At 51.2% G+C, this 26769-nt stretch overlaps 1 protein-coding gene across 1 annotated transcript in view; it reads left to right on the top strand.

Annotated features, from left to right (window-relative positions):
• Positions 1–26769, top strand: part of BTBD16 (BTB domain containing 16) — a 45479-nt gene that overhangs the window by 5264 nt on the left and 13446 nt on the right. Inside the window, exons 3-9 of the mRNA XM_065894784.1 lie at positions 4254–4327; positions 6213–6356; positions 9669–9758; positions 10813–10927; positions 15761–15830; positions 16616–16746; positions 23319–23438. Coding sequence (XP_065750856.1) covers positions 4254–4327; positions 6213–6356; positions 9669–9758; positions 10813–10927; positions 15761–15830; positions 16616–16746; positions 23319–23438 — 744 coding nt within the window. The remainder of the gene's footprint in view (positions 1–4253; positions 4328–6212; positions 6357–9668; positions 9759–10812; positions 10928–15760; positions 15831–16615; positions 16747–23318; positions 23439–26769) is intronic.

Here is a 26769-nt window from a genome sequence, read left to right as displayed (position 1 = left end):
CACAAAATTTTTTCTTTATTTTCACAATGGGGATTTATTCCATGTGATTGTGAGAAACATAAACTTGGAAAGCATAACAAAAGTTTAATTTACGTAATAAAACCAAGGGCTTATTCCTGGTAACCCTTCTGTACTTTCAGACTTGTCAGCTAACAAGGTCGATGGTAGGGGTGGGGGTGTCTGGAATTGTACCTGCGACACACACACGGGCACCTTCCCCGTAGCTCTCTGGCTGCCCAACCAGCAAGACTGTTCTTGCCGATGACGCTGTTATTGTTGCTTGTTCCACTTGGGAGCGCTGTTGACTTTGATGGGAGCTGGACCCATCTATATTTTACTAGTTCTGTGAAGCGTCACTGGCCGTGGAAAGCTGAGTTAACTAGCTCTGAGCTTCCCATTTATTTCAGATATGTAATTGTGCTTCTCATATGTCAATGCCCCAGGTTCTGCCCAGCTAGCCAGTACTTCTGGTTGTGTCTGTGGGTCTCCATGACGCTGTGAGCTTTTGGCTCCAGAACTCAGAGATGCTATAGAGGAACCTCAGGTTCCTGGTCTTCGTCATGCTTCCTTCCACTGGGACTGGGGTGTGGAGTATGGGGAGAAGGGGCCTGAGAGATGAGGAAATGCTAACCACCTTGCAAACCAACCTAACCTTTTCGTGCCTTAGTTTCTTTATCTGCAGACTGGGGATGCTGTCTTACAGAGTTGCCATGAGAATTATATGACATAATTCATTGAGAGCTTAGAACGGTATCTGGCAAATAAATACCCAATTAACATGTGTCATTCAGTGTCCCTGGAGTTCTCTGGTACGTGTGGACACAGCTAACATATGAACCCAAAGATCCAGGATGGAGGAGTGTGGCTGAGGAAGGAGGCTCTAGGGCAGAGGTCCCCACCCCCCGGGCCACCGGTCTGTGGCCTGTTAGGACACCCCCCCCCAACCCCCACCGCCGCCCCCGGGCGGCACAGCAGGAGGTGAGCAGCAGGCGAGCAAGCGGAGCTCCATCTGTATTTACAGCCGCTCCCCATGGCTCACAGTACCGCCTGAGCTCCGCCTCCTGTCAGATCAGCGGCGGCGTTAGGTTCTCATAGGAGCGCGAACCCTGCTGTGAAGTGCGCATGCGAGGGATCTTGGTTGCGCGCTCCTTATGAGAATCTAACGCCTGATGATCTGAGGTGGAGCTGAGGCGGTGACGCTAGCGCTGGGGAGCGGCTGCAAATACAGATCATCATTAGCCGAGAGGTCTGACCGCACAGAGACCATAACAAATCAATGGCTTGCAGACACATCAAAACCCCATCAGCGAGCGGCAAGTGACAAGCTGCATCTTACGGAGTAGACCAGACACAAGCCACACACTTCAGGTGTCACTGTCTCCCGTCACCGCCAGGTGGGACCATCTAGTTGCAGGAAAACAGGCTCAGGGCTCCCACTGGTTCTGCATTATGGTGGATTGTATAATTATTTCATTATCTATTACAAGGTAATAATAATAGAAATAAAGTACACAGTAAATGTAATGCACGTGGATCATCCCGAAACCATCCCCCCAGCCCTGGTCCGTGGAAAGATTGTCTTCCACGAAACCTGTCCCTGGTGCCAAAGAGGTTGGGGACCGCTGATCTGGGGGGCTTGGGCCCTAGGAAAAGGTGACCCTGCCTCATGATTTTTCCCATTCTGACGGCAGTGCCAAGTCCACTGTGAGGTTGGAAGGAGGTCATGCTAAGAGGCAAGGATGCAAAGAAGGGACCCCTAGATTTTCATCAGAGAGCAGTTTCAGGAGAGCTGGGACCGGAGACCCATGACCCACGGTGTAGAGCTCATAGGAGAACAGAGTGTCTGCTCCGTGCCAGGCATCCCGAGCATTAGCTCTTTTACTCCCCCAGTGACTTCCACGTGGTCCTCATTTCCCTCCTACAGAGGAAAGAACCAAGACCCAGAGGCAGGCCCAAGGTCTGCATGACTCTTCCCGGTAAACCACATTGGAGCTTTGCATGTTGAAGGTATCAAGTCGAAAGCCCTTTGTTTCGATGGTCTGCTGCAGGAAGTCCATATGTCCATGAGAAACTTATGGACTTTCCCTTTTACCCTCTGTTTCCCCATCAAGGTCGTGAGCCCCAGACTAACGGCACGTTCCCAGCATCCCCACTTTATCCCAGGCCACTTGGTCCCACAGGGTGAAGAGGACAGCTCCCAGATGCCATGTGTTGCATTAGCTTTTCCAATGGTCCTGAAATGAGCCTCAGCTTTGGGAGCTACAGAGTCCACAGGATACATGGTATATCTTGGCAAGCGGCCAGTACACCAGGAGGAGGCAATGTGGTTGGTTACTTGTGTTGCCCGGCATCTCCTGGCTCAACTGATGACGGTGAGGTTTGTGAGGGTAGTTGAGGTCATGGCTGTTGCCCCAACAGGACAGAGTCTGTCGTTCCATTTTAAGGTCACAGTCTGAACTCCTGACCTTAGTCAGCTCTGTCCAGATGTGTGACCCAAGCCACCAGGGGGATTGAGTCTGGCTTGGGTCAGGTCCACTGCTCCTGTGGGATAAACAACTCAAGCGCCCACAACCTTCCTGAGGCTGAGTCACTTGTAATCACCATCTCTGCTTGGAAAGCGCAGCATGTGGTCAGTATTATTCTGGACACAGGCTCTCCGACCCAAGCCCTCCTGCATACACTCTGGCCCATAAGGATTTCTGGCATCACTGGAAAACAGCATGGCAAATGTGACAGTGGCTGGTGTGGTAAAGTGTCCCCTGGCTGGTTGGCTTTGTTGGGATGACTGTCTTCAAGCTGTGAATATGTGACTCCGGTTTTGTTTCAGTTCCTTGCTTAGCAGGGTGAATATAGTGTTTATGGGAAAGCGTCTTATCTTTGTCATCATCCATTGATATTTATCGAGCACTTGCATGATGGCTGTGCTAGGGCTGCCGGGGTAAATGAACGCCGACTCTGTGGGGTGCAGAGCCTGGTGCAGAGGGCCCGTGAGGAAACGGGCGACCAGAAGACGCTGGGGAAGGAGTTTTAACAGGGGCAATCCCAGGGCGGGCTGGGGAGGGCCGCCAGCCCAGCCTCCCCAGAGGAAACAACAACTAAGCTTATCTGGAAGGATGCGTAGGAGGTCATCCAGTGAAAAGGTGAGGGAGCTGCGTGTCCAAGAGATTGGAAGCAAGAGGTGATGGTTCAGGCTGTTGAAAAGGGCTGGAGCAGGGAGTGTAGAGGGATGAGATTGCAGAGACAGGCAGAAGCCTGCTAGCCATGTGAGGGAGGTTGGCTTTCCCCCAGGAGCACTGGGGAGACAAGGAAGGATTCTCCGCAGGGGAGAGGCAAGACCAGATTTGCATTTCAGGTGGCTCCTCAGGCTGCAGTGTGAGGTGTGCATCAGAGGGGACCACATGGAGGCCCGGAGACTGGCAGTGACTGGGGGCAGAAAATGGTGGCTTGGATGAAGGTGATAGCAATGAGGGCAAGGATTCACCCAAGGAGAGATGGATGCATTCAAAAGGCATTTCATTAGATCTGGGCAAGCGATCAGGTGAGGCAGCATTCAGGATGCTGGTCTGGGCAACTGGAGGCTGGTGATGCCATTTCCAGGCAGAGGATTGGGGCTCAGTTGAGGGTAGATTCTTTTTTTTTGGCCATACTGCAGGGCTTGCAGGATCTCAGTCCCCTGACCAGGGATTCAACCCAGGGCCACGGCAGTGAAAGCCCAGACTCCTAGCCACTAGACCACCAGGAAACTCCCTCAGAGTAGATTCTGTGTTTAGATTGTGGGCACACTGAGACTGGGACATGCATGACCCTAACCAGAAGTTTTGCTGAGTTAACTTTCCAGACATGCCAGGACTCTCTCTCCCTTTCTCCAGCAGTTATTTATTGAGTACCTACTATATGCTAGGCACTGTTATTTATTGAGTACCTACTATATGCTAGGCACTGTTTTAGACACTAAATGACAAAGAGGTGTCATTTAGGCAGCCAGATGTAGCCTCAAACACCTCCTTGGTAAGATCTACCCGCAAACTGAAAACAGGAATTAATGTTTTGAGCCGGTCATCAGACAGAGCTTACAGTTTGTCGAATTGGCAGACACATAGTGACCTGAGGAAACTGTCCCAAAGGGAGAGATACGATAAGACTGATTCATTTATGCTTTAGGGATGCTTACACTGGAATCATACATGTTGCAGATGAAGAAAAAAAAATGTCAGTATTAACGCCTGGATTTTTTGTTTGTATTTTTTCTCGAGGTTATGCGTTTCGCAGATTCAGGACAATTTCCCTGAGAATTTGAAGAACAAGGCCGTCCAAAGCGGGGAGGCAGGTGAGTTCTTGTCACCAATGGATTCGTCAGAATGTTGCTGACCTCAGGGGTGGCTTATGGTCTTTATGGAAGGAAAACCAGACCAGAGGCCTGGTCACGAGTCTGTAAGTTCTGTTCCTGCCCCCACTGCACAGTGTCCCTCGTGCAATAGGTGACTGTAAGTATTTCCCAAATGCACACTGGATGAAACTGCCTGGCAAACACATTTTCATATGCTAATGGCCATGATAAATACAGACCTGCCGACGTTAATAAATAGGCTTTGGCTTGGAAGACTCAGCAGAAGCCCATCAGGCCCGGGGCAGCTGTTCTGTGTCCCTCTGGGCTTTAATCAGTCGTGACTTGGATGTCCACCTCTGCACTCATCCAAGAAGACTTATCTGAGGTAGCGTGAGGAGTCAGACCGTCCAGCTGGGAAAGGCTCACTGAGCCCCACGAGGAGCCTGGCCAGATCAGCTTCTTGATGGCGCGTTTTCGGATAAACCCCACCCTACGGTGTGGCTGTCTGAGGTCAGAGCCAGCCTCCTTCCCTGGCAGAGACTAATCGCCCGTCGGCTCTGGTTGACGGTGGGAGCAGCGGGGGCAGAAGCAGTGTGAGGCTGCCTCCGGGCTCAGGAGAAAGAGTTCCAGACTGGTTGCGATGTCTGCCCTGCACTGCCATCCTGAAAGCGGAAGGGGGCGCGGGGGACACACTTTATCCGCAATTCTGCCCTTGCCTAAAATCGCCATTACGGGGCAAGATTCCTTTTAATCTGGCATAGCCAGACTGTCACCTGAGGTGACCGGAGATTTGAGATGAAAACCCAGGTTCTCAACTCCCAGCACCAAACAATATCATAAAGTGGGTGAATGACGATGATAATAACAGGAGAGGAAACAGGTACCCAAAGTCATGCAGTCAAAAGAATAGCAAAGCCAAGAAATACGTAGATGGGGCTAGTGAACCTCGAGGTTCTGTCCAGCGCTGGGATTTAGGGTTCGGGGGGAATCACCCCGAGCATGGCTCCCTTCCCCCCAGCTCTGTGCTAATTCAGGGGTCCAGCCTGCAGAGCCCCCCTTGCCCATAGCCTCTCATGTCTCACCCGGATCCTCCATCTACCTTCCTATTCAAGTCTCTTCTTTTTTTCTTATCATCTGTGCCACCCCGGGTGAGACTCCCCAGCATAAAGTCCTTTACAGTTTGCAAGGAACCCTCCTCACACTGTAATCCCATTTCATGCCTGGGAGCTGGGCTTTCTGATGATCTCCATTCCCTCGAGAAAAGCAATGCTGATGAGAACCCCGCTCCCTGGTGATGGGGTTTTTTCTATGACATTCAGGTGGGTAATAATTAGACACTAACAGCCCAGGTAGCAATTTTGCTCCCCAGAGGACATTTGGCAATGTCTGGAGACATTTTGGGTTGTCACAGCTCCTGGGTGGGGCGGGTGATACTGGCATCCAGTGGGTGGAGGCCAGGGATGCTGCTAAACATCCTACAGCACAGGACAGACCCCTCCACAGAGAGTTATCTGGCTCCAGATATGAACAGTGCCAAGGCTAAGAAACACTGCAATGGGGGAGGCAAGGTGAGGCCCCCTCCAAGAGTGTCGCAGCCAGCGTCCCTGCCCCACGAAGCTTTTTCCAGTCCCCAGGTTGGAGGGCAGCTTGTGTGCCTCTGCAGCTCTGGGGGACGTGTACCGCTTTCTAAGTTACCTTGTGCCCATCGTATCCGCTTGGGAGCCAGGAAGCCCCCCGTGGCTGGTACTTCGTTCCTAGCGAAGCCGCCTGCCCACTCGTTTGCCCGATAACGGGATGGACAGAGAGTACGTGGGAGAAAGAGTGAAAGCATCTTCAGGTCGGGGTGTCGTTAAAATGTTTGCTCAGCATCCTTTCCTCTCCTCAGGTGTGATTCTCGAATGCCTCGGCTTCAGATGGGAGCTCCATCAGCCCCAGCTTTTTCAGTCCGAGACCCTGACCAAGCTTTACATGATGGCCCTGGCCCGGGGCAACGCAAACCCTGAGAAGGAGCTGGAGAAGCTTCTGCAAGGTACGTTCTCACCCAGAGCAGGACCCCCAAGGGCTCTCTGGTTAGAGAGGCCCCAGCTTGGCGTTCGGTTATCTGTTTGGGGACCGCGGTCACTCTGGCAGTTAAGACCAAGGCTCATGGTGTGTGATCTCATTACAGGATTAACCTCAGTCTCCTCGGCTATAAAATGGGATAATGGTTCTTATTGTGTTTCCTTGTGGAGGAGGTAACAGGTGTGAAGTTCTAGAACAACGCCTGGCACATAGTGAGTAGTCAGTAAATGTCAGTTCTGTTCTCATAATAACCCATTCTTGTCCACCGGCTATGAGGGAGGCCCTCCCTACTTCTTTGAGAAGAGAAAGTGGGTTGTGTTGAGGCTTCTGATGGGCTTTCTAGAAAGATCGCATAGTTCTGACATCTGTGGCTTGTTTGGCTCTAAGTGCTGGTTGGAGGTTTACAAGTGTACATCAATTTCACTTTTTCTTTTCCTTTTCTTTCTCTTTTCTTAACGCCACCTCATACCCGAAAGTATTTAGGTCACGTCTTTCTTTTTCTCTTTTTTGAACCCTAATAATCCCCAGCTGCCCCTTATCTGTCCCATAAGTTCCTCTCCTGCAGCCTTGCCAACTTCTTCTCAGGTAATATAGTTGGCATCGCCTCCGGACAACTCATAAGCAGGTGCCATGGAAAATTCAAGGTCTCCCAAGCAGCCAGCATGCCAGTCGGGATGGGATTGCATTTCCAGGACGTGGCAGTAAAGCTCTGACATTCTGGAGCCAGACGGGCTGCCGGAGCCCCCAGTCGGGAGACGGAGCCTGGCTGCCTGCCGGCATCTTCCCGGCCACAAAGCTTCTGACTCAGCCCTTCCCGGCCAAGCTGGGAGCCAAGAGCAGGCCGTGGCGTCCCCACAGAACTGTAACAGCCTTCACACATATGATCTTCCTGAGCCTTTGTCCCAGTGTCTTCAAACCTGGGACTGAGCTCTTTCTCCCATGGCCCCTATGCCCAGATCACAGCCCTTCCTGGGCAACCAGTGGAAGGCCACTGGGGTTCAGACAGTGAGTACAATGAAAATCAAGAGAATATGGAAGGGAAAAATGGAGTTGTTATGTTTTTCGTGAGTCTAGAATGGTCCCACTCAGATTTGGCCCTCCTAAAACAGCTGCTGTAATCCAAGCCCCCTGCTGGAGGCTGGGCCCGGCTGGGGGACGTCAGGTCACGTGCAGGAGTGAAACCTCAGTGCCTGGGCTGTCACAGCTTCCCGGGGTCTCCCCTGCAAGCACCACCAACTGCGTCAGACCCTGGGACTCGTGTCTCCAAGGCTTTCAGTGGGGACGGTCCCAGCCCTTCATGTGCCTTCAATGATGGTTTCTATACGCATCTCACAGTTACTGCTTTTCTATTCCTGAGAACGTGAGCATCCTTCTTCTGGAGTTAGCAGCAGAGGAAGTTTCTGACCAAGCCCTGGAGTGGTGGGCGCTGAGGAGACACAGCTCCCCTGGGGCAACCCTGTGCTGGCCACACGGGGCTGTCCCAGCCACTCACGTTCACGTTCATTCCACCCAGAGTCCAGGATCAGCGGAACCACAGCAGCATGTGTTTATTCTCTAGGAGGACCCGAAAGCAAACGACCCTCTCTTACTAAAAACAAACCACTTCGGGGGCACCTCAGACGCGTATGATCAAATTATCACTTGCCTATCAGATTGCGAAGTTTTACTTACAGAAACTGTCTTCCACGTACTCTGACCTAGCCGATAAGGTTCCTTCTTCCCTTCAAGAGATGTTCAGTACTTAACTTGTGCCAGGCATTGTGCTAGGAACTTAATGTCGGGGGGTGGGGGACAGACGAGCCCGCCTGAAGTGATGATAAAACATGAGAAATCGTGTGATTCGTGATGACCCTAACGATGCCTCATGAACACCCGCTACGTGTCAGGCACTTGCCAGCATCCGCTTGTTTACTGCCCCCAGTGGGGGTGAGTGACAGAATGGAGCGGGCAGAGGGGAGGCTGTGCAGATATCCAGGGGAGGAAAGTGAGCCAGAGCCAGGAACAGGGCCTGGCACTTAGTAGGTGCTCAATAAACACTGGCCAAATGCGAGCCTGAACAGAGCCAGGTGCCGAGAACGTGGTGAGGGAAGGCTCGGCAGCCTTGTTTGCCCGAGGGAAGTGGACCTTTGTTCTCTTTTTTCTGCATTCTTTGTAGCTGCAAATTGTGACATACTTTGGGCTCCGGACTTGTGTCGCTTGCGTGACCTGGCAGCCTGAGCTCGCTGGCCACGGAATCCATTCATCCATCGATTCGGCCAATACTTACTGAGCACCAGTGTGTGCAAGACTGTGCGGGGCCTGGGGTGGGATGGCAGGTTCACCGTCCAGTGTGCCTGCCCGGCCGATCATAAACCAACAGATACTCGGTGTCTTGGCAGGTGATTGGTCCAGGAGGGAACATAAAGCCAGTTTGGGGGGAGGTGGTGGTGTGGAGCTCCCTTCCATAGCAGGGGGTCAGGCGGGCCCCTGATGGGGAAGACAGGGAGCTCCACAAATCTCCTGGGCAACAAACCACGAAGAGGCAGGTTTGGGACCTGGTGAACTGGAGACTAGTGGGAGGGTCTTGGGGCCGCTGGAGGGGCTCTGGCTTCATGCCAAAGGCACGGGACGCCCGCTGGAGACCTGAGGGCACCGTGTGTCGTAACTCACATTTCAGAGTAACCCTGAGTGGATTGTGGAGGCTGGCGGTGATGCGGGCTGCCCCTCTGCTTCCCCCTGGAAACCCTCCGTGGCGGGGGTCCTTTGTTTGGAGCTCCGTGGGGCAAAGTCTCAGGAGCCGCTGGGAGGACGCCTTGGTCCCACACTCATCCTTCAGCTAATGGTCCTTTTGCGCTCTCGCCTGGTGCCCGGTCTGAGCTGGGTGCTCAGGGCGCAGAGGTGATGGAGGCCCACCCCTGGCCCTCTCGCTGCTCACAGCCTAAGGAGAGGAAGTGGGGAGGGAGGGAGAGGAGGGGGAGGGGGTCTGTATCAGTGTGAGCATCAGTGTCCCGGTCTTGCAGTCACAGTGGCTGTGTTAGATCGTCGGGGAAGCTGGCCCAGGGGGGACACGGGAACTCTCTGTACTATTTTTGTAACTTCTTGTGAGTCTTCAACTATTTCAAGATAAATAATCATTTCATCAGTGCATCCACTAAACCAACAAGCAAACAAAGATGAACAAAATACAGTGTGATCCACGCCAAGATCACGCTGTGCGAGTAGTTGTGGGGCCTCACGCTGTACCTGCACGGGTCACTGTGGCTGTCACACCTGTGCGTCCTCATCCTGTTCCCTTCGCTAGCTCAGCTGCCCGGGAAGATGAAAGAACAACGCCCTGTAAGGAAGATGATCGTTTCCTTGAAGATCAATGACCCTCTGGTCACCGAAGCTGGTAACGTGCACCTGTCCTCGAATTCTGAGAGTGTCGTTGAACAAACTGCCTCTCAGATTTGAAAAACAAACAAAACACCCCAAAGTGGAGGCACACAGTGTTCAGTGCTTCCTTATTAAAAAGAGCTGAGCAGCGCAGGGCGGAGGGGAAGGAGGCTGGCACAATGTGGGGAAGTAAAAGAAGGGGGACTTCTGCTAAAGAGAGGTCCCCGTCCTTGTAAAGAGGAGTGAGGAATGCAGAGGAGGGAGGAAGAGGCAGGCTACCCAGACAGACCCAGGGAAGATGTCACTGCTTTTCTGGGCGCAGATGCCCAGCGAAGCCCTCAGGCCCACCCTTGTCCGTAGGCAACACTGACCCGCCCCTTCCCACCAGGGCCCCTCCCTGGCTGGCTGCTGACAGCAGAGACCTCCCCCAGGGGCCTCCCTTGGGCTCAGCCCCTCCCCATCCCATCCCGGCCACCTAGACACACCTGTTAACAGGTGTGAATGCACCGTGCTGTCACGTGCCATCAGGAGATTATCCACATAATAATTATCCACACCAGCTGTCCTCGGAGCCCATGGGACTGCACTACAGCGCTGCTGGGGATCAGGTAGAACTTGGAATAGGCTGGGCCCACGGACTGGCAAATTGATCCCGGCTCGTCCCGGGAGTCCTTAACCTTGTTGAAGAGCCCAGACTCTGGGGAAAACCCGCTGTGACGATGTCATCTCCAGAGAACACAAAACACATCATGCATACAGCATTGTGCACGCCTTGGGGTGGCCAGCTCCCGGCACAGGCCACAGGCCCCCAGTTAGGACAGAACCCCTGAGGCACAGGCTCGGGACAGGCTCACAGAAGATTCTTTCACAGGAGCTCCATCCTCAGCTCCTTTGGGGGGCTGGGAGCCCAGGCAGCATCTGCGCCCAGGTCAGAGCCGTTGCGTTTTGTCTAATGCGTCTCTGACCCCCAGCTCAGGGACCCTCATCCAGCAGGGAGGGCGCCTGTGCATGAGGGATGCGGGGCTGCAGAGCCCCACGCTGACGGCTGGCCCTCGATGCTGCCTCCCCAGCCTTCGCCATGGCCCTGCAGAATCTCTACCTGAGCGAGGTAAGGGTGAACGTGGACGACGTGCTGGGCGTGCTGGCTGCAGCCCACATTCTTCAGTTCCGCAGCCTGTTCCAAAGGTAAGGAACCGTGGCAAGGCGCGGCCAGGGCCAGCCCCAGGTGGGATCCAAAGGGGCCCTCCCGGCCCAGCTCATGGAGCAGGCCTCTTCCGCGGGCTGGGACATCTGGGGTTTCTTCGCATAGAACACAAGTTTGAGTCGGCCATCAATGCTGATGGAAGGTAAATGAACCAAATGGAAAAGCACTGATGGGATTCATTTTTCTAGAGTATTCTGTCCCTTCTCTTAGGCTTTTTCAGGGATGTGTGCTTACTGCACTCACGTCCTGAGCACAGAGGTGGTATCTTATCGCTGTTCGAGTTCCAAACTCCTGACGCAATTCAACAGAGAGGAGATTTAGGGCCGGGATGCTCTGCCTGGCTTGTTTCACCACCCTAAGCCTCAGTTTCTTCATTTGAGGGAATGAATGAATGAATAAATGAGTGAACGAACGTCCCATCTTAGCGCAGAGAGGACAGCAGCTGCTCTCTAAAAGGCAGGGGCAGGATGTCTTCCAGGGGCCCTGCAGGTCTCAGCTCACTTTCTGTAGAATCCATGCAGCCACGTTCAATCCCAGAGAGGTTTCTGAGTTGGTACCGCATTCCTGGGGGCACCTGAAATGACTCGGGCCAGATCCTCAGTCTGGAGCATCTCGAAGCCTCGCTGGGGATGCAGATGCCCCGTGAACCCAGGGACGCAGGCTTCCAGAGGCCTGGACGTGGCCACAGAAGACACGCGGAGGGGACCAGTCTTGAAAAGGCACTCCGGTGTGTCGGCCTGGCCAGACTGTGGGGTGGGTGGCTGGCTGTGAGAGATGGGAGGCCCGCCGTCACAGGCAGGGACAGGTCGTGTAGCATCTCGGGGAGAACCCAGGAGTCTGGCCTTGACCCTGCAGGTGGTGGGATAAAGTCTGGGTTTTCCTGAGAATCCCCACTCCCCTTCCATTGTGTGTCACATGACTTCAGCTCCGCGTAACCTTGTGGCTGATAATCACTACTAAATCACAGCCTCTGCGTGCATTTCTGAGCAGCTATTTCCTGGTGCTGTGCAGGAAGAGAACTCTGGCCCCAAACCTGGAAGGCCAGCTTCCCTCTTGGAGTGGGGCATCTGGCCACCTTCTGTCTGTGAGCCTCAACTGCCCTACGGGGAGGCCCAGATTCAAAGCCCCATCTTCCTTCCGGAACCGTAGCCCTGGCTTATCTGGGGTGGGACCGAGAATGGCAGATTCCTCATTTCCTTCCTCCTTCACATGCCTTGTCTTGAATGCCGGAACAGGGAGGGCTCTGGATACTGAGCCAAGCCTATCATTCCACGGATGAGCAAACCTAGGCTGCCTGGGGCTGATGGGCCCTGCCCGAGATGCTACAGATAACTGTGGTGGGGCTGGAATCCGAGGCCAGAGCCAGGCGGGTCTGGCACACAGCTGGGCTGGGTCTCGCCTGCCTTTGAGAGGCTGATGGTACAGTTGGCAGGGGTGTGGCAGCACAAGCCTCAGTGTGTGTGTGTGTGTGTGTGAACAGAAATGCCCCGGATCACTCTGATAGCATCACAAATCCAGGTGCTGGATGGGATCCCAAAGGTCATCTTGGCTGAACCCCCAGCCAATGCAAAATCACCCAGATGGCTGCTTGAGTCTGAATCACGCACACTTGAGGCCGCCCATCTCTAGGGGATGAAGTGTGTGCGTGCGGGTTACACAGGGTGCTGTTTGTTAGACGCATGCATCAATGTCTGCTTTGGCACAACTGGGATCATGGTTGTTGGTTGTTGCCTGCACACACACACACACGAAAACACACACACACACACACTCACACACACACACACACACACAACCTCCCTGAGGGTCACTTGGGTCCCTCCAGGCTCACAGGGCTGAAAGGGCATTTCCTTCCATGCAGGGCTGAACTCCATCTGTGGGCAACTGCTTGGTGCCCTTAGAACTTCTGCAAGTGGAAATTCCCACCCTCCCTGAGCCCAGAAGCAAGTGGCCTGGGTGGCCCCAGGGCTTGCTCTGTGTCCTCCAGTCTGGGAAGCCCAGCCAGTGAGTCTCACAGTGAGAAGGGGGGAGCACAGGTGAAGGTGCCAGCCTCCTGGAGCACTGATTTCTGTATCCCAACTTCAAACGCAGCTAATTCCGCCCGTGCGTCTCTACTGGCAAAAACCCACTCCTGAAGAACACCATGCCTGGTGAGGTATGGGACCTGAACCTCGCACACAGCCCCTTTCGCACCTGGTCTGCCCCTTGCTGATTGGTGAGCTCAGCTCACAGTGAGGCCAGGAGCCCCAGGAGGAGAGGAGTTTTGTCTGTACATGGCAGGTATTTCCAGAAACAGCCACAGAGGCTGGCACAGAGGAGACCCTCAGGGGATGGATTTATGCTGGGAGGGCTGCTTCCTGGCAGTCTCTAGTTTCAAGGGGAGAGTGTTGGGAGGAGGCAGAGGTACCAGGCAGAAGGAGGTCATGGAAATCAAAGCAGAGGGAGCATGTGAGGAGAAGCAATCAGGGAGACTTCCAAGAGGAGGTGGCACTTGAGCTGAGCCTGAAAGGATGCCAGTTGTCAAAGAGTGAGAGAGAAGAGGACTTCAGGCAGAGGAGAGCATAGAAACTGGAACGTGCTTGGCCACTAAAACCCAATGCAGCTGGAGTTGGGGAGGGGTGTGGAAAGATGAAGGGAAAGGTGGGTGGGGAAGTTAGCGGGAGTCCAGGTCATGCAGACCTCAAAGGCCATGTGAGCAGGTTCTACCTGGTTCTGCCAGCAGAGGAGAGCCTGAAGCTTGGGCGGGGAGAGTGACCAGAGCCCCTCTGTGTTTTTGGCTGAGACCTTCAGGATGCGGTGGGGACGCGGGAGGATGGTGTGGGCAGGGAGACCTGTGCAGAGGCCCGGATGAGAGAGAGGAGGGTCTGAACTAGGCAGGGGAAGTGGGAAGGGAGAGGAGGGGGCAGGTCTTCCAGGAGATGGTGAAGATGTAGAATTGACGGGACTCAGCAATCTCACCTGCCAGCGTGCCTGAGAGATGACAGCAGAGTCTGGTGTTTACCCAGCACAGACTTTTCCAATACTCAGGACAATTCCTTATAATAGGTATGATCAGTCTCACTGTGGTGAAGGGGCCATCCTAGGATCCAAGGAGGGTGGGGCTTAAAGTGCCTTAACCATGTCCAGATTGTTTTTCATTCAGTATTTCTTGCCTTGTTCTAGTAAAAGTTTTTGGTGGCTTAAAAGAATACATAAAATAACAGGGCACAAATTGTTCAAAAAGAAAAGAAAAGAAAAAGGAGAAAGGAAAACAAGGCTGGAGAAGCCAAAATTACATAACCAAACCTACACTCTATAAGTGGACAATACTTTTTACTGTGAGCTCCCTAGCAGCTAATATGAAAAGGGAAACCTGATCAATGACATTAGATAAAACAAAGAAACCAAAAACTGACTTGGGAGGTAGAACCCGGGGTGTCTTCATCAGATGACATTGAGTGATGTGATGGTCAATGTCCTCAACTATATCCACAGAGTAAAAGCAACGATAAAGTTAATAATGTTCTTTCTTGATATTGGCAAAGTCTTCACTTCAAAGTGCCACTGAGTAAAAGCTATTCTTCAGGGGTGTGGGTGTTGGTGGTAATGAGCTCCCCAGCTCTCTGCTGACCTGGCTTAATTGAAGAATACATTTCAGAATATGTGCAAGACTTACCAGATATCCTTTAAGCCTTTGTCCAAGAGCAACATGTATCTCAACTGAGTTTAGGATAACCATTGAGTAATAATGAGTTCAAGATTTTGCTTCTGTATGAGAGCTCAGTAGCTATTCTCTGGTGCCCTGTTTGATGACGCGAACATGCCTTAAGAAAATTGTGCTGGAGACTAGTCTCAGCTGTGACAGGTGAGTCACTGAAACTCTCGCGCAGCATATCCACCCCACCACACACCCTGCCCGCCCCAGCTCATCTCCTAGTCTTACTCCCCTCACTGCACTGCATCTGGGATCTCCTTGATGTTCCTTCAAAGAACGGCCCCTGTCCCTGCCTCAGGGCCTTTGCACATCCTGTTTCCTCTTCTTGGAATGCTGGTCTCCCAATTCCTGGTCTGAACAGTTCTTTGTTCTCCTCCTTCAAGGTTTAAATGTCACTTTTCTGATCATGCCCCCACCAGGTCAGATTCCCCCTTTTTCACATTCCTATGGCACCTTGTTCTTTGACTTTTTAACCCTTAACACAACTGTGATAATGTGGTTACATGTCTAAATGTTTATTTAACATGTGTTGGGCCCACTGGCTTTATTCTTTGTAACCCAAGGGCCTCGCAGGGTGCCAGGCACACAGTACCTGCTCAGTAAATAGATCTTTGATGAGTAAGTGAAGCAAGTAAATGAGGCCTAGTCGTGAAAAGGACGGAGATTTTCATCAGAAACTTGCTTTTTGAGTCTACTCTCGTACAGAGAGGAACAGGACCGGAAACCCCTCTACAGCTCCACAATGGTCTGTACAGGAAGAAAATACCTCCAGCAGGGGGACAAACAGATGGTCACCCTGGCTAAAATTAAAACTCAGTAAGGCACGTTTAGGTGCTTAATCTCTAAACAGTAATACTTCTCCCTGGTGCCAAGGCTACGTTGTTTCCTTCAGAAGGATTTGACCTTAGGCCTCACCTCCCTCGGCCCAGAGCTCTTTGCAACAAGCCTTGCCGGTCTTGTCCTCTAGCCAGATGTCCACATGCCTAAAATGAGGCTCTTCTCCTTCCCTTCCCTGAAAGGTCTCTACTGCTGGCGCGGAGTTGAGGTAAAACCTCTGGGGCTGCCCACTTCCCTAAAAGCAGCCTGGGGGCCTCCAGGAACAGCAGTTGTCTCTCTGCAGGTGTGTGACCGTGATGATGAACGGACTGACGCCGAGCACCATCAAGAACTTCTACCTGGCCGGCTGCAAGGTGAGAGCAACCTGGACGGGGCACGCGGCACCTGGGGGGCCCTCAGGAGCACCCAGACTCTGGGATTTCATGCACCAGGCCCAGCTCCAAAAAATCTGATGGCACCAACCTAACAGTGCCAAGTGAACAATCTTTAAAAATCATTTTATGTTTAAAAGAATATTTTAACACTCCAAAAAGTAGAAAAGCTTTAATCTGGGGGGTGAGGGGGTGGGGAGGGGAAAGCCAGCGTTTCTTGCCAAAACAGCAGACAACATTCCAGGACATCTTGGTGGGGTTGAGGGAAATGTGTCGCCCCCTGGGCTCAGTCAGGGTGTCAGGGTTGGCAGTAAATGATGTAATCTAACACTCTGATTATCAGAGGAGAAAACTGAGACCCAAGGGTGGGGGGGCGGGGGGGGCGTGTGTGATCAGTCACAGACCTCAGTTCAGAGATTTCAGCTTGCAAGCCCTGTGGTCAAACCACTTACCTAGCTGTGTGACCTCAGGCAAGAGCAGGAATTTTGGAGCCTCAGTTTTTCCCTCGGTAAAATAGGAATAATAATGAACCGACCTCATAGGGTAGCAGTGAGGATTGATTCGAATCAACCTAGTGCAGTGCCTTGAGCATAGCAAACACTCAGATAACGTGGGTTATCTGCTGCAATTTATGTTTTGAAGAAGCGCTTTGAGCAGGGCTGCAGCGCGGCCTTCCCGAGAGCACGCGTGTAGCATCGTCGCCTTCCAGCAGAGGGCGCTGAAAGTTCAGGGACTCCTTTCTCCTTGCGCTTTTCTTGCCTTCGCAGTACAAGGAAGAGCCGCTCACCACTGCCTGCGAGAAGTGGATGGAGATGAACTTGGTCCCTCTGGTGGGGACAGAGATCCACCTCCGGAAAATCCCGCAGGAGCTGCTCCACAAAGTGCTGAGGTCCCCCAGGTGAGAGCTGGCTCCCGGCAAGCTGCCCCTGGGATGGGGGGAGGGAGGTGTTAGGGGGGCCTGCGCCCACACCCCTGCTGGACATGCCCAGTGTGCAGTGCCTTCTCCATCCCAAACGTCCCTCCCTCCTGGACAGCCTGGCCTCGGGGGGGGGGGGGGGGCCCAAACGTGGGTACTGTGCTCGGGCATGGGGAGGGGTGCTATTCATCAGACAAGGAACCCTCGGGGTGCCCGCTGTCTCATTACCCACCTGGTAATTAATTAATTGCCTAAATAATTTTTTTAAACTCTGTCAATATTAAGACACATTTATTGTGGAAACTTTGGAAACCAGGGAAAAGGGAAAAAGGAAAAAGCTCTCACCCCGAAATCAGTTTCTATCTCCAGCCCTGAACAGCTCTAGACTCAGACATACCACTGCCGGTATGACCTCTCTGACAATTAAGGCTAAAACCCAACTCTTGGTGCCCTGCCCTTTACTGCACCCCCAGCCCAGTGTTCCTTGACGAGCTGCTCAAGCCCCTGGGAGACCACTTCATCCTCCCGCACAAGTGCAACCCATCTCTGTGGGCCTCTGCGTGGGCACCAGCCGGAGGCCAACCTTCCAGGTCTCTCATCTGAACCAGCACAGGGACCTCTACCTCAGGGTCTTGGTCTGCTCCTGACCCCCTTCCAGTCGCATCTTTAACCCAGGGGGCTTTGGCTCTGCCTATCCGGCTGCTCTGTGTTACCCATGTGGCAACCACAGGGCTTTCCTTAGACGCCGGCCAGCGCCTGGCCTTTTAGGTTATTTCCAGTGTTTCACTGATATAAATAGTACCTTCGTGACATCCTTCAACGTACATTTATTTTCATCTCATATTATTTTCCCACAGAGAATTCCTAAAAGTGAAATTACCAAGCCAAAAGGGCTTTGTTTATATTAGTATTTTTAAAAATATTTTATTTGAAAATAACTTCAAACAAATTAGATAACAAGAAAAGTACAAAGAATATCTCAGTACCCTTTACCCTGCTTCGTTCAATCTCTGTCCTGTTTGCTTTATCATTTGCATCTGTGTGTGTATCTATTAACACACATTTTTTAACCCTTTGAGGGAAAGTTGCACATATCATGTTCCCTTACCCCTGAATGCTTCAATGTATACTTTCTAATAAAGAGAATTTTTCTGTTATAATCCCAGTGCAGTTAACAACTTCAGGAAATTTGACATCGATGTGATACCTTACACAATGTGATGCACTGTCCTTTATAGCATCTTTTTTCCTCCAATGCAGGATCAGGTTAGGAACATGTATTGCATTTAGTTGTTGTGTCTTTGGGGGACTTTTTAAAAGGTTCTTGATACCCACTGCCAAGTTACCAAGATGGTATTCCCTTTGGGTGAATTACAAAACTGAAGACAAAATTCTACGAAAAATTATGATGGTATATTAGGAAATAAATGTTTCCTCATGCATGTGTGGTGGAAAGCGTTCCGATTTCAGGAATTAGACCTGGAAGGATTTGTTCTCCTGTTGGTTTGAATTGACTCAGTAGCTGGCAATGCCCTCAGACTTACAGGGAAATGAGGTTGATAGAACAACGTTCTGGGTTCTGGTGTTGAAGGAGACCTCTAATCTCTGTATTATCTAAGAAGACCTCAGGAACTTGGGCCCCAAGAGCAATGCCAGGCCCTGACAGGGGGGAGCCGGGGGCTCCCAGGGTCATTTTGCCCTGCTCTCCATGGCTTTTCCACAAGCGCATTCTCCCCACCCTCCATGGAGCAAAGGTTGTGCAACCCTTGAAGAAATGATAAACATGACAGCCCTTAGACTTTTCATGACACTGTCCCTCCCTTGGAAAGCCTGAGCTGTCTCACCCCGGTAACATTTAACCAAGGAAGGGAAAAAGAATGTCTGACCACAACCAGAATGTTAGCGATGGGATACGCCCTAGAAAAGGCTGGCTGGGCAGGAAAAGAGGTCAAGAACATTACGTGTCAGGCGTCTAGACTCACAAGTTTGGGGAGACATGACTGATGTGGACACTGGGTCCTGCTCCTCTGGCTTCACCCCAGGAGCTGACTGTCTTCACAGACAGTGCCGGGCTACCTGGAGGGAGGGAAGAGCCTGTGAGGCCTCAGGCATTTCGTCAGCATGTGTGCCCTGGAGGGACCAGGCCCTCAGCTCCTGGACCTCATGCTGCCGTCTTGTCTTCCGAGGTGAACTCTCCTTGCCTGGTTGATGTCCAGCTGCCTTGAAGCTGGAGGGAGGTGGGGAACAGAGGGCATGGAAAGAGGGGCCTTGGGCCACACCCAGCGCCCGGGGAGATGGTTAGAAATTTACCAGGCTTCTCATCTTAGTGGCTGGTGGGCCTGACACCACGGACCACACCTGCTTAAGAAAGGAGCTTCGGGTGAATTAACTTTTACTGAGCACTTCTGGGTGTGTGCTGTGCTGTGTGCACTGTCCCTTTTAATCCCCACAGTGCTGTGCGGTAGGTACAATTATTGTCCCTAAGATAAGAGGGATGATAAAAGACAGGGCTAGGCTCGAGCTCAGGGCTCCGGTTTCCAAGGTCCAGGTCCCACCCTCACTGCTGCACCGTCTCCTCATTTGTAACAGAGGCCAGGTTTCCCAGCAAACAGAACTCAGCAAGCACTGGGTTGTCCTGGGAAGTCACATGGCCCCAGGGCATCTGTGTGGAAAGGCCAGCCGGGTGTCAGGGATGGAGAGTCCCTCAGCCCCACTTAGCGTAGACTGTGACCCATCCCTCGCTCCTGGTGCTTGGGTCTCTAAGCCTTTTGGGAACAACATCTGTCTCAGCAGATGCTTCAACTTCAAGGCCATTCACCTTCCCCATCCGAAGTCCCTTTGACCTCATCTTCCTTTGAGTTTTTTTCCATCTTGTAAATGACCTGTGGTAAAACACACAGTTTCCCTGACCTCCTGGGCCTCTGGTTTTCAGTCAGTTTTCTCCTTAACGGTCACCACTCGGTGACCCTGTTTCTTCACTCACTCTAATATTATGAAAACTTCATTCTGAATTCTGTTTTTCTGGAAGCCAAGCTCCTTGTAGACTTAGGAGAATGGAGGACTCAGAGGGCTGTCTAGTTCTACCTGCACGAAAGGCTGCCCTGCAACCAGGGGGGCACGTGTCCCACCACCCCACCCCCAGACTTCCTGTCTGTGATGCAAAGAGTCTTGAGGGCTCAGGAATTCCCTGAGAAAAGCCACCGTGTCCTCCACGGCATTTGGAACACCACTGGGAAGCCCTCTCAAACAGTACTTCCTGCAGCTAATGCTTCTCTGGCTAATAACAGCAATACCTACCAATGATGAAGCACGTGGGGTGTACAGAACACGCAGAGTGGGTTTTCGGGTCTAATTCTTACGGCAACCCAGGCGGGTATTCCTCGTCTTTTCCCCTGCAGAATGGAGGTTATAGGACGTGAAAGGATTGCTCCTGCCATGCAGCAAGAGGGTTGGGAATTGAACCCAGGTCTGAGTGGCCTCAATGCCCGTGGTCATTACCAGCCTACTGGTGTGCTCTGCTCCAGGCTTTCTTATTCCTTATTGATGGTCAAGATCAATAAGGACATGGAAGGTCATATTTTTGATTATAAAAAAAGTTACAGAGGTAGGAGGATAATGCAAAACACAATTGGACCCACCTCCCCAAATGAACAGATGGTCGCATTTTGTCGTAAGTTAAGAAATAAAACATGACCAGGAAAGCAGAAGTCCGCTGTGTGCTCCGCCCCACTCCCCACCCAGCCCTATTCCCCTTCCTTCCTCTTGGCCTCCCTCCCTCCCTAAAGTGGAGGATTTGTGTGAATCCAGTCCACGAGATTATATTCTTGTTACATATGTGTACATGCGAAAATAATGCACAGTATGGTTTTGCAAAGGTTTAAATTTCAAATCAGCTTCCTCATAGTGATTGCAGTGATTGTGACCTCCTGCAACTTACTCTTTCACTAACATCACACGACGTGTTCTCGCCGTATTGATATGTATGTACCTAATTCGCATTTTAAATGTTAATTGTTGTACAGGGCTCTGGATGAATAGACAACAGTATTTTCATTCCCTTCCTAACGGCCTTTTGTTTTATTTTGCTTCATTTTTGTGATGACAGTCAGAGCTGCAGTGGACATCCTTGTTCATATTTTCTTGTTCACTTGGGCACGGCTTTCTCTATGGTCTGTGTTCAGAAGGAGATCTTTATTGTTTATACACAGTTTTCTCAATAAAAATAGAGGACAATGTCCTGTTAAAGGCATTTTTACACCAGTTACATCCCAATGGCTACTTGTGAGCCCCAATAAGAACATGTAGAACAGCCCAGACGGTCGCCTGTGTTGGGGGGAAGTTTAGGATCTCTGTGAGTTCCGTCTTGATTCAGATCATCAGAGCTCTTAGGTAAATGAAAATATGTTTGAATGTCCTCAGCGTGATTATTTCCTGTAGGAACTAGTACTTTAGGGTACTAATACTTGGCCTAAAGACAGAGGGCTTTATTTCAATAATTACCCTTCATCATAAAAGGAAAACCAGGGTCCTGATTCATGGAGCTCCCAATTACTCCCCTTGTGTTGGTAAGCTCCTCTTTGGTAAGATCTCAAAGAACTTTCTGGGCTTGAGGACCTCAAGCGTGGGTTCTGCACCAGAAGACACGTAGCTCCCCAGCCCAGCAGTGGTCGAAGAGTTCCTTGTGGGGACATCATACCAAGTGATTCTGTGATGTCTCCCCTCTTGGCTCACCGTTATTGCCCAGACAGTGACAAATTTGGTCACTGTCTGGCCAGAGTCAAAGCCCACACATTGTAGGTGCCTAAAAAAAGTAAGAGGAAAGAGACCATTCCACTGTGTCCAGAAATAGCGAGAGGGGCGGAAGAGTGACATTCCCATTGCTCTTTAGAGTCACGGTTTAGCTTGGCTTCCACCCACCATGACCACTAAAGTGGTGGTTGAAGAGGCTATGATATATTTTGAAGCCAGGGTGCATCTCCGTGGTCAGAGACAGAAAATATCAGTGGGTTTAAGAAACATTGAAATGATTCAGAGAAGCAAGTCGGCGGCGGCTCTTAGAGGAGCCATTTGGGAAACATCCTTTACAGAGCTGATTCCATGGAGAGCAGCACCCAGTTCTCCTTCTCCCTTCTTCCTGATGAGATGCCTCGTGCGGCTGCAGGCACAGTGTGGGCTCTGGAGCCAGGACCCAAACCTCTCGGTGGGCCACTCGGAGCCCTGCCACCCAGGAGTCAGAGCTGCTGCCCCCTGAGCCCATTACTGTGCCCAGGCACTGCTCTATGTGTGGTCAGCTCAATAATGGTCCCCCAAAGATGTCGACATCCCAAGCCCTGGAACCTGCGAATATGTTAGGTTGCGTGGCAAAGGGGAATTGAGTTTACAGATGGAACTAAGGTTGCTAATTGAATGAGCTTGGCATGGGGAAGTTATCTTGGATAATCCGGGTGGGCCCAATGTCATCACAGGATTCTTCAATGTGGGAGAGGCAGGAGAAAGAGTCAGAACCAGAGAGAGATTTGAAGATGCTGTGCCGCTGGCTCAAAGACGAAGGAAGGGGCCACGAGCCAAGGGATGCCAGTGGCTTCTAGAAGCTGGAAAAGGCAAAGCAATGATTCTCCCCTGGACCGTCAGGAAGGAGCGGGGCCCTGCCCGCACCTTGATGTTAGCCCAGTGAGATCCATTTTGTACTTAGGACTTCTGGAGCAATAAGATAATAAATTCGTGTTGTTTTAAGCCACTCGCTTTGTGGCAATTTGTTACAGCAGCAATAGGAAACTCATATGACGTGTCACCTCACATAGCCCTCACAAGTATCCTCTGAGCAACTGCTATAATCACTGCGTTACAGATGAGGGAATTGCAGCTGCAGGGCCAGTTAGCCTGCAGGAGGTTCCACAGCCAGTCTGGGGCAGAACTGACCCCTGCCCAGGTCTGACCATAGAATTGTGTGACTTTGGATAAGTTATTCACATTCCAGCCCTCAGTCAGGGCCGGGACTGGAATATGACCAGTGAGGCGCTCACCTCAGGTGCAAAATTTAAGGGGCACGTAAAGACCTCAGTCATTGAGATAAAATGTATTTTAATGCAATATTTTACAGTGAGAATTAATGCCAAAAAAACCCCCATGATGAAGAAAACATTAAATTTTTAAATGAACATAGGGTCAGTCCAATTTCCACATCTATAAAAGTAAGGAATATATCCCAACTCTGCAGGGTTGCCGTGTGGAATTAAGTTTAAAAAGTACGGAAGCGCCTTGGGAACACTGTCTCCTGGTAGGAGCTCATTCAGTGATAGCCATTGTTTAACAGCAGCACAGCCAGTGGGTGAAAACACAGGCTCTGGTGGTGACAGGTGACTTGAGGTTCAGGGTCCAGCCATGCAGGTTACCGGCTGAGTGACCCTGAGCAAGTAACTCGATATGTGAGTCCACCTACAGACTCGGGGTGGTATTGCCTCCTTCCTAAACTCACTTTTAATTTTTCAGTTTTTTACACACAGTGTGGTTTTGGCTGTTCCTAAAATTACTTCTCAATCTTTTATTTTGGCCAGGTTGTTTACTTTTAGCGAGTTTCGCCTTCTGAAAACACTTCTTTTGTGGGTCTACTTGCAACTAAACAGCAAAACTCAGACAATGCCGACGTACGAAACTGTGCTCTCATTTTTTAGCAGGTAACGTGACTTAGTATTGATTGATGAATAGAACATACACTGTTTGTTTGCTCATAATATCATGGGGGAAAGCATCAGTGATATTATTTTTCATAGCATCATTCAGAGTGCATAGCAGGCAGTTTTCTTATGGGATCTAAGATTATGGGATAACTTTGAACCACTAGATTACTTGAAAAAGTGAACAATAGGTGTTATAATATGAGATAGTCCTGTGCCTTTGAGCACGTGTTCTGTGTCCAATAAAAGACATGATGCAAACGGTACACATTTTATTCAGGAAAGTTACCATACCGTACTGGCCTTAAAAATTTCATACTTAAAATGTACCTAAATCAGACCAGATCATTCTCATTTATATTTCACTAGTTAGCCTATAACATTCTGAATTTTCTGGACAAATGAAAAAGCATTTGAATGTACAAAGATTTCATAGCATTAATCCAGTCTCTTAGAATCTCTAAATTTATAAATTCTAAAAGTTATATATCTCAACATTTAAGTGAAAAATAACAATTATAGTATAAGAATGGGCACCATTTCATTATGCTTACTAAATGCAATAATTCTGATAAACACTTCCTATTTGTAGTCTCATTTAATCTACCTAGTACTCAGGGGCTGGTTTTATTATTCCCATGTTACAGATGAGGAAATTGAAGTAGAGATGAATACCTTGTCAGAGGTCATACAAGTGATAAGGGATGGAGCCTGACTTGAACCCAGACCTGCCAAATCCCAAGACATTTTGCTGCCCATTCCTAGGGTGGCAGGGAGGGTTTCTCTCTTGTGCCCGCTGCAGCTGGTTCAGTCGTGAATCCCTGGCCATGGTGTCTAGAAAGATCCTGAGGCTGCCTCGAGGTTCAGTGTTGTTGTTAGCCAATTACTTCTAAAATTGCCCGGCAGTGCACCTTCTTCCCCTCCCTGTGTCCTCCTCTGCCTGTGTTTTCTGTCTCTTCAACCCCACTGGCAACATCAGCTGTGGCAGCATGGGACAGGGGGACAGGGTGGGGGTGAGGGCGAAAGCAGTAATCCATCTGGTGTCTCTTTAGCTTCTATTGAAACTTTGTAAAAACACTCGCATCAGCCAGGCTGGTTGCAGAGTGTGATGGCCCTGTAGCCAAAGACAGCGCCAGGAGGATCCGCCCTAGACGGGCAGGCTTACCTTCATGATCAGGTTTACGTTCTCTTCCCCATATCAGCAGGGACGGGGGCTTCCGAGCAAGATAAGGTGCATTCAAGGGAGTCAAGAGATTCCTTTTCTTTTGCACATGTGACTTTAGCGGATAAACACATCTTCCACGTGTTTGTCAGCACATCAACCTGTTTAAGCCAAGTTTTGCTTGTATTGTTCTGAAGCAGTTAATCCTTTTCTGGAACATCTGTGCACCATGTCAAGTAAAGAGCCCCTTTTTCCCGTCTCGTTATTTGGGGAAAGCAGTGTTCATTGCCAGAATGACATGTCCTTGCTTAGTTTCTGTAGAATTTGCTTTGAACCCAAGTGTCTTAGATACACCCTCTCCCACTCCTTTAATAGCCCAAGAGACACTTTTCCTGATGAGTCATGCACACCAGGAAAAGTCGCTGTTTGGCACCAGGTTAGCTCTCCTACTGGAAATGTCTAGAACCGGGAGATAGGAAATGAGCTAGAATGTGGGTGATTCATTGGAACTGTGTTTTTACCGTGAGAGAAACAAGTGGGAGTGAGAGAGCGAAGGCATGTGGCCTGCCTGAGCTGGGGTCTCCAAGGCTCCCCCCGTCCTCGGGTGTTCCTTACCAGTATAGCTTCTGCATTACTCCTGAATCGACATCGATTCCATTTTGACCCCAGACCTCAGCCCTCCACACGCATTTCCCCAAGCCCCCCTGAGCCTGCAAGGTTTCCCTTGTTGGAAACCATTCTTGTGTCTCCAAATGTTCTCGCTGCCCAAGCTGGGATGCTGTCCTCTACCTGGAGCCGTGTTCTCTGACTCCTGCCCTACATCCCTTCTTCCCTCACTCCCTCTCCCTCCCTCCAGCAGGCTTGGTGTCCCCTTGGGAGAAAAGATGAGACAGTCTGGAACTCAGATGCTCTTCCACTCCGTGGTCACCCAGGCTCACCTCCGACTTTAAGGACCGTGGTCCATTTTTAGGATTGCGGGTGGTTCGCCTCCCGTCCCAGCTCAGTCTTTGGCACCCATAAGGTGCTCCCTGGTCAATGGCCTCCACCTCCCAAGTGCTTGTCCCCTGAGTCCCCGAGGGACTCCTTAGCCGAGGGGTCAGCACTTGCTGCCCCAGCTCCCCTGACCCCAGCCTGCTCTGCTTCCTCTTCTGAGTCCATCCCGGCGGGGCCTCCCTAGGAGCCTTGCCAGCCAGGCCCTTACGAACACCTTGGTGGGTGCATACGTCCTGTCTCCCTGGGTAGGTTGTGAGCAGCTTGTAGGAAGGGTTTACAATCCTTTATTGCATCCTCAGCTCACCTGGCACCGAGCATATAACAGCTTATGGAATGATGAAATGCCATCAAACATTTCTACAGAGCTGGGTTGCCCCAGCTGAGAAATGGGTATGACCATGCCAATGCCAGATTCAGAGAACACCATGTCTGCGGCAGCTCGAAATAGGAGGGCTGGCAGACAAGTTTCCATTTTTACTGATGGGTAGGGCCTGTTTGGTGGACGAGACTAGGAAGAGTTCTAAGGCTTTCTCGAGGCTCAGCGAGAAATAATGTCTCGATAGTTTGGTGATGCCTACCCTAGACATGGGAGGGGGCAGCGGTGGTGCCCAGGCTCTGTGCTGGCCTGAGGATCCCTGGGGCTGAGCCTCAGAGCTGCTGGCCTGAGGGCTTGGGCTGCAGGAAGGCACCTCTGCGCCAGTGGTGGAAGGGGTGGAAGTGGTGGAAGCGTGGGAAGTCACGGTCAGCCTGGGCCGGAACTGAGTCACCAGAGGAGCTGAGCCCCACAGTTCAGTGAAGACAGAGGGAACAGCTCGTCAAGGAAGTTTCCACAGCCACTGACAGGGACATTCCAGGAGCATTAGAAGGTGGGGCAGCTGAGCAGACCCTGGGAGACGGTACACAGGCTTGTGTATGAGAGCCAAGGAAGTTGGCTGTTTGGCCCAATTTTTAAAGTTCCATCTGTTGATGAAATAATTGAAATGGCAGAGTGGTTTATAAAGTATCTCCCAGGTCGGGGAGCAGAGGTCAGAGTGGACCATCACAATGTGGGGACCTCCAAAATGGGATTGTTTTCATAATGTGGAGGCAGCGGGACAACCTGCCCGAATGTTAGACTGACCAGGAATGAGGCAGAGCTGCAACTCTGGGTGTGGCCTTGGCTGGCCCAGTATCCAG

Source organism: Phocoena phocoena, chromosome 16 (assembly GCF_963924675.1).
Source record: "Phocoena phocoena chromosome 16, mPhoPho1.1, whole genome shotgun sequence".
Lineage (NCBI taxonomy): Eukaryota > Metazoa > Chordata > Mammalia > Artiodactyla > Phocoenidae > Phocoena > Phocoena phocoena.
This window is presented reverse-complemented; position numbering and strand designations above follow the sequence as displayed.